This window comes from Micromys minutus, assembly GCF_963924665.1.
Source record: "Micromys minutus genome assembly, chromosome: 11".
NCBI classification, from domain to species: Eukaryota; Metazoa; Chordata; class Mammalia; order Rodentia; family Muridae; genus Micromys; species Micromys minutus.
In genome coordinates this window covers 49,502,648-49,514,951 of record NC_137980.1, presented here as the reverse complement: position 1 = coordinate 49,514,951, position 12,304 = coordinate 49,502,648, and the positions used below count along the sequence as shown (strand labels likewise).

General features: G+C 44.3%; 2 protein-coding genes across 4 annotated transcripts in view; one reads left to right on the top strand and one right to left on the bottom strand.

Moving 5' to 3' along the window:
• The window catches only part of TTI1 (TELO2 interacting protein 1), a 47,564-nt gene extending 38,208 nt beyond the window's left edge, over positions 1–9,356 (bottom strand). For both annotated transcript variants that reach the window (XR_013975242.1, XM_080925244.1), the window contains exon 1: positions 9,319–9,356. The gene's annotated coding sequence lies outside the window, so the exon portion shown is untranslated. The remainder of the gene's footprint in view (positions 1–9,318) is intronic.
• A 123-nt stretch (positions 9,357–9,479) lies between these two features.
• RPRD1B (regulation of nuclear pre-mRNA domain containing 1B) overlaps positions 9,480–12,304 on the top strand; it is a 41,620-nt gene continuing 38,795 nt past the window's right edge. For both annotated transcript variants that reach the window (XM_080925246.1, XM_080925245.1), the window contains exon 1: positions 9,480–9,995. In XM_080925246.1, coding sequence (XP_080781372.1) covers positions 9,845–9,995 — 151 coding nt within the window. In that variant the 5' untranslated portion in view covers positions 9,480–9,844. The remainder of the gene's footprint in view (positions 9,996–12,304) is intronic.

The window sequence follows — 12,304 nt, the reverse complement described above, 5'->3', positions numbered from 1 at the left end:
TCGGATCGTTATCCTTTCACAACATTGGTGCCCTGTGACTTTTCCTTTCATTGGTGCCCCGTCATCTTTCCTTACAGTTATATTTCAAGATGGGTGGTAATCTGGTCTGACAGGTGCTAAGTGCTGTGGAGAAAAGGAAAATGCCCCTAGTGACAGGATCACAGGTCACACCACACTGTTCCTGGATTTTCATGTTGGTGATGGGGATTGGAACTCAGGTCCTCATGCTTTACTTGCAGGTCCCTTACCTACTTAGCCATTTCCCCAGGCCCCTTGCTAGGTTTGAGACAGGGTCTCATTGTGTAGTCATGGCTGGCCTAGAACTCACTATGTAGATCAGGCTGGCTTCAAACTCACAGAAACCCACCTGTCTCTGCTTCACAAGTACTGGGATAAAATTCATGCACCATTGCATGTGGCTGTTGCAGTAAATATTAAAAAATAATAATTGGTTTATCTCTTTACCAACCCTGAGGTCTTGTCTCACTCCTGAGGCCTGACCCTGATACGGAGCCAGATGTACCTCTGGCACCCAGTCTGAGCTGCCACCATGGCCCAACTTGTCCACGCAACTCCTTTCCCTTGGCAGTTTACTACCGCCGCTTCTCCGCCTGTCCTGGGGTGTTTCTGTACCCCAAAATTCCACAAACACAACTTCACAACCCGATAGCTTTTCATACAGGTTTATATATTCAACTCTCAATCTACAAACCCTCTTACACAACAAGATTGCATCAAATAGACAAAGATACAAACTGCCCTTCTATATGAGATACTAGACCTGTAACATCTTTAATGTTCATAGCTATTTAACACCAATCAATATCACCTGGGTCTAGCTGGTACTTTGGAAGCTCCATGTCACCAAGACCTTCCCCTCCATCTTCTGACCTCCTCCACCTCCTCCACCTCCTCCACCCTCTCAATCTCCCTAACCCCGCCCAGTCACTGGCTTTCCTTTATTTTACTAATTAAAATGGGAAGGCTCAGTTGGAGTTATAGGACTAGGCAGCCCTTCTTGGGGAAGTGGAATTAACATTAAAATACAAACAGCTTCAGTACAATCTGTATGTAGCCATGCTAGATATTTTATGTCCACAAATTTCTTATCCACAAACTGAGGAGCCCAAGCTTCAGAAAGAGAAGCAAGGCCCACACGACAGATCTCAGACAAAAGATTTGTCTCAAGCCTGACTCCAAAGACTATACTAATATTCTTTGTACTATATCAGGGGTTCCCAGTGTGGCTGCTCATCAGAATTAAGGGGCTATGATTTAAGTTCAGGTTACTGGGGCTCCACACTAGATCTACTGCAATCTATTCGGAGGGGGCCAGAATGCTTAGGATCTAAGACTTTAGAAGTTTGCAAGGTCAGCCAGGAGTAGGAAGGAACCCTGCAACATGTAGTCTATGCAGATCTCCTTCTGAAAAACAAGAATAATGCAATGAAAAAGATTCAACACTCCATTGACATATTCAGGCATTTGGAGGATTGCTGTCTTGGGTTCGAATGACAGCTTATTTGTCTGTCTCTGCACTAAAGGCCATTTAGAACTGCTGATTTGCCTAGGTCCCCTCAATAAGAGAGCAAAAGAAGCTAGATATCAAACTCTCAGCACACTGAAGTACCTCTGTGTCCTGTCTGGGCATCTTCCTAGCTAGAACTGGTAAGTTACAAACCTTTAAGGTACAATAACCATTGAAAAGGTTATACACACAGAAATAAAAACATCACAGGTAATTCAAATGAAATTCTACGAGTTGTTCAAGCAACCTGTGGGAAGGCTAAAAAAAGATAACAGAAATAAAAACAGAACCAAGAGGCAGAGCTGAGTTTTAACATATCAATAATTATGTTAAATGTAAAGAATTCAAATATACTAAGTAAAAGGAAGAAACCGCTAGAATGGATTTTAAATTGTGATCTAATTATAAAACTGTTTACAAGAAATCCACTTCATATAAGTTATTGTTACATTTAGGATAAGAGCCAAAGGATGGAGAAGATTACCATGCAAATGTTAAAGAAATAGGAACTATATTAGACATACACTCCAGATCAAGGTTACTGAGACAGAGAGGAACATTATATAATAGTTAAGGAGTAAGTCTACTAAGAAACAGCACTTCCAAATTACATGCATAAAACAAAAGCTGACAAATGTGTGAAAAATAAAAAAGCTACAAAGTAGGCATAAGAACCAGTGGAGGGATCACCATTCCTCTGTCAAGAACTAATAAAAACCAGACAGAAAATCAACAAGGACACCAAAAAGTCACCTCCCCTGCCTCACAACTGATGATAGGTATACAACATTCTACCCCACAACAGCAGACTATATTTTCTTTTTAAGAGTTCACAGAACAACACTAAAATAGGTCAGAGAGCTAGAGATGGCTTAACTGTTAAAAGCACTTGTTACTCTTGCAGAGGTCAGTTCCCAGCATCCATGTGGTAATTGAAAACTATCTGCAACTCAAGTTTCAAGGGATTCAACATTCTCTTCTCACCTCTGTGGACACCAGGCCCACTTGTGCACACACATGCATGCAGACAAAACACTCACATGCATAAAAGTTGAATGGGTGCTTGAAACCAATCCTTTGACAAATAAATACCTGCTCTCTGTATGGGCCTCACTTCACCTTCCTGAGGCCTGGGCTCCTCATTTTGTGGGTGAGGAATTTATGGAGTTCAGTGCTGGGATCTTAACTTAGATCCTCTGTAAGAACAGTGCATCCTCTTAACCACAGACCCATCTCTCCAGCCTCCAACCTTCGCACATTTAAAAGAGCTGAAACCATACAGAGGATGTTCTCCAAGTGTAACGGAATCAAGTCTGAAATCTTGAGGGTGTTTAGAAAAGCTCACAAACATGACAAGCAAACAATACACGGAACAAAGAAGACATGGGAAGAAAAACAAACATACAGCATTTCCCCTGGGTAGTGACATGCTTGCAACTCAGTACACAAGACAGAACAGCAATAGGGAGTGGTGGCAGACACTTAAATGAAACCCTCGAGAGGTAGGTCTGAGTTCCAGACCTGCCAGCCTACATATTTGTTGATAAAGCACTAGCTTAGCATGCACAAGGGTTCAAATTCAAGGGGTGTGTGTGTGTGATTTCTTCAGTGTCCTTGTTGATTTTCTGCCTTGTTATTAGCTGTTGACTGGAGGAGGGGGGCAAACCAGAGAGCACATGTGTGGGTTGGGGGGAAGGAAAGAGGACCCAGTTAACAAAGATGAAAACACCTATAACCATCAAGAAGCAGTTTATTTGTTTAATTTATTTTGTGGGAGCTGGGAATTGGACTCAGGCCTTCACACGTGATAGGTAAGTACTCTGCCACCGAACTATATAGTCCCACCCCAAAGGTAAATCTGTAATACTGTTATGTATTAGAAAGAGGAAACAGTTTTAAACAACAACAAATCAAAACTCATTTCCCAAGATTCTAGGGGAAAAAGGGTAAACTAACCCTAAAACAAGTAGAAAAAGAAAATCACAAGGATCCAAAGCAAAGATTAATGAGAAGAAAACAAAATCAGTAAACAAAACTGGGTTCTTTGAAAAGATCAACAAAACAAATTTGTATTAAGACCAAAAGGGAAGAGAGTGAGAAGTGGAGAGAGGAATATCACATCAACAGCAGCGATAAAATCCAACAGCAGGGCAGGTTTTACAGACATCACAAGGACAACAGAAGAACACCACAAATAACTTCAAAACTTTTCTGAAAAACTCAGTTTTTGTCTGATTTTTGTTACTACATCAAAATCCCAGAAGGCAGAGAACTCCCCGCTGCAGCTCCAATGAGGCTGTCATTCTTGATGAGGTGTGACTGCAGTGACTCTGCTGCTTCAAGATCACCCATGCTCCTTACCAGAGCCTGAAGGGTGGCTTTCACCGGTACTATTTACAAAAAGACCTTCTGGAGCAATCGATTCAACTCATGCAGGGTTGCACACTGTGGGTCCTGTGCTGATGCTTAGGACAAATGAGTCCAGATACCACAGGTGGTGGTGGTGTTTCTATCCTTGGACCTCCGTATCTTGTGTTCTCTCATTATGTGCTTCCCAGTGTGGACAGATACACGGCATCTATGACCTTCACATTGACAAAGAATGTGGACAGCTATGGTGGATGGGATGTGTGAGACGACCCTGTAGACAGATGGCGTGAGTACAGTACTGGAATGCACTTCCTTATTCATGGGCACCCACAGGACATATTACCATTACTTCTGTGCCAGTGGAGCTCTGAACGTGGATTTGGAACTCTTATCCACTAGATAGTGGATTCCAGTAACAATCTCATGTTTTATTTACTTTTTCTTCCATCCCTTTCTGGTTTCTGCCCCCGGAGTCTAAGATTTTATTACAGTTACTATAAAGAATCCCAGGGGGAGAGTTACAGATCTCTGAACTTACCAAAGTGAAATGGAAGTTTTATAAAACAATTAGATCCTGAATCTTTTAGTAATTACCGGAAGAAATACCCTAACATTGTAGGAGGAAAACATCTCACTGGGGCATTATTATTAAACACTTTCACAGAAGAATACATGAGTATGAGCCCAGTTGAGCCAGTAGAAGGAAGGCTGGCATAAAAGCATCTTAATTAAAAACTTGGCAATGGAGATGAAGATGGGTCAGCAGTTCAGAGCACTTGAAGTTCTTGCAGAGGACCAAATTCAGTTCCCAGCACCCACATCAGGTAGCTTACAAATACTTTAAACGTCAGCTCCAGGGATCCAACACTTTCTTTTGGCTTCTGTGGATACCTGCACTCATGTGTGTATATTTCCCTCTCCTCAAATACACAGAATAAAAAAATAAATCTTTTTAAAAACAGATAACAATGTAAAAGTCCAGTCATGGCAGGCAGTTTTCTTTAGTAGCTCAGAAAGCATTTACTACACTCTTTCAACTTGTGCACATAAATTCCACTTTCAGGAAAGTTGTGAAAAATTGTACACACAAAAAAAAAAAAATGGGCAGAAGCTTGTTTTTATTTGTTTTTCTTTAAGGTGGGGTTTCGCTGTGTAGTTCTGTCTTGGAACTCTGTAGAACAGGCTGGTTTTGAACTCACAAGAGTATGCTTCTGCCTCCTGAGTGCTGGGACTAAAGGTGTGACAATGGATCCCAGAAAAAGCTTTTAAGTAAAGAAATTGCATTAAGGACTAGGGAGATGGCTTAGTGGGTAAAGTCCTTACTGTGCAAGTATGAGAACCTTAGTGTGCCTTCCTAGCACCAGGTAAAGCTGCATACAGTGGCAGCAGCTGTATTTAATCTTAATGATCCTACAGGGAGATGGGAGGCAGAGACAGGAGAATCCCCAGAAACCCTGGGGCCCATCAGCCTGGTCCATGTACAGTGGAAACCAACGATAGATCCTGCTGCAAACCACAAAAAGACTCTCATCTCAATCAAGGTGGAGGACAAAGACTGCCACCTGAAACTGTCCTCTGACCTCCACATGTATACCGTGGCACCCGACACCCAAATTCACACACGCACACACACACACACACACACACACACACACACACACACACGGATATGTACATACTACATACACCATACAAATACTAGAAATTGCATTTATAATCTGTTTTAGAATACAGCAAACCTGTGGTTACAGAAGATTAACCATAAGACACCTATATTTCAGTTTCTAATAGAAGGCTCTACAGCTAAAGCACTCTCACAGGCAGACTACCTAGTTTTGGAGGTAGGAGGCCTAGGGGATGTGCTGGGTGATGATGGTCTTCTCACTAGCAGAGTCCCTGAAGTGTCACAGGAGATTACACAAGAGACAGAGTGCATGTGTACACTTGTTTGGTATTTTCCTTATCATAAAGCTACTTCAATCAAGGGAGCTCCACTTCAGCACCCTTAATTGTTAATAATCCCAGTTGCTTCCCCAAAGCCATACCTCTAAATGCCAAGTGCTTATTCGCTCAATGCCCCACCACTGAGATTAAGTTTTAAGGCACAAAGCACTGGAGAACCCTCAAACCGTACCCAAACCACAACAGGGACAAATTGGCTTAAATCAAATTACTGCAGTAACGTATTAGGAAAGATTACTGGAAAAGCTTTGCAACTTTCGTGAAATACAAGTTTGTTATTTAAAAACCTCATAAAAAAGAGAAAAATAATTCACTGGCAAATTCTAGCCAATATTTTGAGATGAATAAGCACTAATTCTCACAATATAGAAAGAGAAGATGAAGAAACACCTTCCATCTTTTTAAAGTCAGTATGATGCCGATACCTAAACCAAAGACAACCAAGGTCAGGGCCAGGCTTGGTGGCACAAACTTTTAATCCCAACACCTGGGAAGAAAAGTCAGGGAGATCTCTGTGATTCTGAGGCCAATCTAATTCTGAAAAGTTGTCTTCTGACTTCAAAATGGGCATACACACATGTGCACACACATATCCATGCACACACAAAGTAAACAAACACAAACAAAAACACTTTAAGGTGTTTAAGGAGGGAGGGTTGCTGAAGAAATGGCTCAGTGAATAGGGGTACTTATCACCAAACCTGACAACCTGATTTCTATCCCAGAGTCCACATGGTAGAAAGGGAAAACCAATTTCTCCAAGTTGTCCTCTGACATTCATAAGAGTGCTAGGCATACATGTGTGAACTCACACACAAAATTAATATAAACAGCAACAACAAAAACCTAAAGACTAATTTTCTTCATGTCTACAGACACCCAAGTCCTAAATGAAGTAATAGGAAATACACTTCAGCCGGACATAAAAAGTCAGATATAACAAAGTGAAGTTACTTCAGAGATTCAAGGCTGGCTGGGTATTTGAAAACTAGAATGAGTGTTAGAAGGGTGAAGAGGCTAAGCGGCATGAGCACATCACTTCTGTCTTCCAGACCTTTCAACTGTGACCTGTCCTGAGCCTCAGCCTCTCTCTGTACCTCTTCTCTTACGACTCCTATACGTTCTGTAGCCCAGAACTTGTCCTTGAGCTCCAGACTGATAAATCCAATTGCCTATGTACCTGTATGGATGGCCTTCTGTACCTGTGAGCCCCAAACCTCCAATTCAACCAAGCACAGATCAAAATTATTTGGTTTAAAAAAAAAAAATCTCTGGGATTGTGCTGAACATATAGTCTGCTCATTAATGTTACTTATTTCTTTAAAAACAGTTACAATGTTTATACATCATTTACATATGCAGTATATCATACTATATATAACTTAGTGTGGCACCTGTGTGTGGGGTGAGTGCCTGTGTCCTAGAACTAACTCCTCAGACATTGAGCAGTAAATGGTGACTGTTCCTAGATGAGCATTTTCAATCAAACGTGTCCACCCTGCTGTTCCCATTGCTCAAACTTGTCTGTCTATCCTCAGTAAACAGAAACTCCATTCTCCTAGTTGCTTAGGTCAGTATTCCTCGGGCCAGATTCTGTCCTTTTCCTGGTTCCTCCACTGGCACGGTCCTGGTCTATGTCATCCTTTTACCTGGGTTATTAGAACAGCTGACAAACTGGTCTTCCTTGCTTGTGTAAGCAAAGCTTGCAAGCAAATGTCACAACAGTGCAGTACAGTCAAAATAAGCGTTCTGCCTTCACTTGCTACTGCCTGTTCAGAGAGCCCATGTGACGTGGTCCCTCCATACTCTCTGGCTTTATGTCTAACTACCCTTCTGACTTCCATCACTCTGCTGTTCCATCTTTTCAAAATTGCAAACAAGGGTTTGAGGTTGGTTTTCACACTACCTAGAAAGACAGTTAATGGCTTGTTCTCTAACTCCTTGCAAGCAACCAAATGTTACTTTATCCTGTCGTATAACATACTCCTATGTGACCAACTTACATTTTCTCAAGCCCATGCATCCTCTACCCACCTTGGCTTTCTGGATTTTTATGCAAATCATTTTTTGATTCATTTTATACTTGCATGCCCATTTTCCTCTTTTCTAGAAGGCAAGCTCCCAGAGACAGCTTGTCTGTTTACCCAGAATAGCGCTCCGGACAAATGCTCAGAAATAATTTACTGGACGAAGGAACCTTTGGCTGACATGTAAAGAACTTGACTGAGTCAGACCTTGACTGGATTCTGTGCGATTCCCATCCCAGGACATGGAAGGACTGAAATGTAAAGCTAGTAGCACGACCGTTAACTAAGTGCTCAACAACTGTTCAGATGAGCTCACAAAAGCCCTAGCCCCTCCCCCCCCTTTTAAAGGTAGGGTCTTAAAAGCTGGTCTGGAATTTACTACACAGACCAGGCTTACCTGGAACTCCCAGAGACCCAGCTGTCTCTGCCTCCTAAGTGCTGGGATTAAAGGTGTGCACCCCCCCCCCCCATATCATTATGAGGTGTTGACTTGTGCACTAATCCACTCAATCAGCTATGAACTCAGCTTTGCTCCCAGATGCTGGGACACACAAAGAGTCTCTTCATTCAGATCTTAGCTATGTGAGCTTGAAACTTATGTGATCGCCACAGCTCTGTAACCTTCTGCGTCCTCAATTGTTAAACCGTGAGAAGGTAACACCTACTTCATAGCTTTGAAAAGTGTCTAGCACACAGAAACTTCTCACTACACTAGCTAAGATCATGATGTACTCCGGGTGAAGGGTCAGAGCACGAAAATTAGGAACAGAGAAGCTAAGAAAACCGGGCATCAACTATAGGAATGTCTTCTAGGCTGGGAGGGGCCCACATCTAAGAAGTTCAACAATGGTCAGGAAAGTTGTAGGAATGTGTGTTGTGGGGTGCACGCACAGAGGATGTCTGATGTCCCGCTCAACCACACTCTAGCTCATCCTTTTGAGATTGAATCTTTCACTGAACCTGGAGTTAAGCAGGCATCTAGCAAGCTCAGGGATCTTCCTGTCTCAGCTCCAGAGCGCGGAGTTACAGACCAGGCCACCAACTTGGGCTTTTTAATGATGGCAACTCGAGATTCTCACTCTTGCATAGCAAGCCCTCTTATTCTTGGAGATCTTATACCCCTCAAAAGGGGGGAGGGGTGTCAGTCGAGTAGACGGCGCAGTTCCACCAGGGACATCACTTCTGAAGACAGAACTGGAACCAAGGTGGGGAAGGCCTGCAAAGGGTTCGTGTCTTTAATAGAACTGGAGGAGCGCGCGGGAGGCGGAGGGAGGGACCAAGCACGGAGGGAGGTGTGGCCTAGGCCAGCCACCTGAGCGACGCGGCCCTTCCCACACCCAGGTCTCGCGCTTCCTGCCTCACTGTCCCCTAAGGATTCGCTTCTGGACGCTCCTAAGTTGCTGAGCTCCCTCACACTCCCGCCACTCTTACCTCGTCTTCCAGTCTTTACCTCACTCTCCCGCCTCCTCCACCCTAGACGGAAATGACGAATAAATTGTGCGCCGCGCCGCGCCAGAAAGGTTCTGCAGGAGCGGGAAAAAGGGTTCCGGTGAGGCTCACTGCGCCGGCGCGCGGGCGCGAGCGGTTAAAGCGCTTTTTCGGTGTTCGAGGACCTGGATTTCTTCCCTCGGCCTGCCGGGCTCGAAGTCCCCTCAGCAAGGCCCAAAGAGACTGCCGCCTCCTAAAGATCGTTTTCCTCCAGCTGCGAAGCCTCGGCGCCCGGCTCTGGCCCTTGCCCTTTGACCCCGTGGCGGCGGGGTGAGAGGTCGGGTGGCCATCTTGTGGCGGCGGTGCGGGCGGCTGTTACTGCGGAGACCTGTCCCCTCCCCCACCTGGTACCCCTAGCTGTCTGTCAGTCGGCGGAGAGCCCTGCAGCCTGTCAGCGGAGGCCTGGGCCGAGTGCGGTCGCTTTCCCCGACTCATCGGGCGGCCCAGGCCGCTCCTCACCACCGCCACCATGTCCTCCTTCTCAGAGTCGGCTCTGGAAAAGAAGCTTTCGGAGCTGAGCAACTCTCAGCAGAGTGTGCAGACCCTATCCCTGTGGCTCATCCACCACCGCAAGCACGCAGGTCCCATCGTCTCCGTGTGGCACCGGGAGCTCCGCAAAGGTGATCACCCCCACCCCTGGGCTCTCCCATGGGTGTGTTCTCATCTGCTTTCCCACACCCCTCTAGTTTCTTAATTAAGCCTTGTTTTGCAGGCCTGGGTCTCTGATTGAGGTTCTGAGATTGGACACAGTGTTATTTTATTTCTTGGAGAGGGAAACTGAGGCCCAGTAAGGTATGGGATGCTTGTCTGAGGTTCCAAGGGCGCCAATGCCCAGACTTGAAGTTATTAAGCTGCTTTCCTCTTTAGGCTCCCTCTCACTCTTTACGACAATTGTTCTTGTCTTGTTTTATTTTGTTTTAAATTGTGGCTGTGTTTGGAGCTGGGAGTCCCGTGTTGGGGATTTGGAATAAAATTCAGCCGTCTCTGGTCAGATTGCTTAACTTTGAGACCTGGTGATACTGGGAACGTTTCTTCATATCCCAGTGCCTGTGCATTCTAATCTGGAAAAACTGACACAAACTTACCTGTACTTACAAAGCCTTGAGTCCATGGTAATTACTATCCAGAGACTTCAGAACAGGCTGGTAAATTGGGTAGCTTTTTGCAATTGCCACTAAATTCAGACTCTCAGGATCTGACACTTACTGAGCTCTGTCTGTTTCTTGTTAGGCCCTGTATTGGATGCAAAGTTGTTTCTGTCCACTGTCTGGAAGTTAAGCCTGTCTTTGTCACTTATCCCAACAGCGTAACCTCTGTGTCCTTTATATTTTTCATATAGAAAATGGAGGTGATGATGGTTTCTGTTACTATGGCTTTATAATATGCCACTATCATTATGCAGGTTGCTTTTGTTTTTGCTTTAGAACAGAACCTTACTATTTATCCTTACCTGGCCTGAAACTCCCTATGTAGTCCTTGAACTCAGATCCACATGCTTCTGCCTTCCAAACGTTAGGATTAGCGGCTTGTGCTACTCTACTGGGTGGTTCTTTTGTTGTTCTGTTTTTAATTCTTGGGGCCTTTTGAAATAGGAATTTTACAGATGGGTAAAACATAGGGTTCAACAAAGAAAATTTTGGTAAGAAGCCAGGACAATTCAGTAAGCATTTTAGTGTGCTGTGGGCACAGTGCAGGCTTTCTGCAGAAGTGGTAAATTAGGACTGTTGAGTGTTCAGTGTACCACTTGGTCTTTTGCCTTCAGGTTGCTACAGTGTAGGTACAGTGCTAGCTCACACTGTGCTGGGTTCCTTAGAAGACTGAAGAGTTGAAGCTTAGTGGAAAGTAAGACACTTTCTGAGTGTCTCTGCTCTATGTTGTAGACGAGGAAACTGCAGTGGAGAACAGTATAGTCAGAGTCTTCCCACTGATGAAGCTATGTGGCAGGCACCAAACTCCAGAGCTTTTCGTGAGACTTCTTGCAGAGCCTCCCAGTTATGATTGATTTAGGTATCCCTTCAGCTCCCTGGGGCAGTTAGGTAAAGCATATCTACAGCATCTGTGGAGACATGGGAAAACTTTTGGTGACTTGCTGAATCTCTTTGGCAGAGTCTCTTGATCATGAAATCAGCCCATCTCAGACTTCTTTTGGGAACCCTTCCTTCTCAATTCTTCACCTTATTCTATTTGAGTTCCTGAAAACTAGCCATATAGAGAAGTCTTTCGTTGCTGAAGCGCTTTTATCGATCATCTTATCTGATGGGCCTTACATAGCAAGTAGGCTGACTTTCTTAACCCCATTTCTTAGATGATAAAGATATAGCAAGGCCAGTGACTTGTTTTGGGGCCTAAACTGGGCCCTGGGCCCAGGGAGGACTGATACCAAGACTCAAGACTCTGACTTGGAGGCCATCCCCTCCACCCCACCACTTGCCTTTACTTCATCCGGTATGTCTCTTCTCTAGGTTCCTTCTGCACCGGAATTGTGTCTGTCACACAGCTAACAATTAGCTTTCCTGTTTGAGTAAAGAGAGGACCTGAGTGGCACTGGTGTAACTCTTCTGTGGCAGTTTCAGAGCTGTGTTTCTCTTTTCTACAAGGCAACTCGTAGGTTATTTTTCCGCTTGGTGAAATGAGCCAGTTCAAACCAGATTAGATTATATTAAAGGCAGGTTTATTGGGAAGCTGCTCTTGGGTGATTTGGTTTTGGACCTGGGACCAGGAACTGGGGTGCATATTTTACATAACAAAGCAGACCTGGCCTCCAGGTTCTCCCAGCATCCTTCAATCCCTACCTGGCATACCCTGTCCCCCAACCCTGAACTTTTCAGTCCAGGGTCTGGGCTGCTCTTCCACTAAAAGCTATTTAATAGCTCTTAAAAGCTATTAAAACCCTATTAATCCTGACATTTTCAACTCTCTCCTCTTCTCT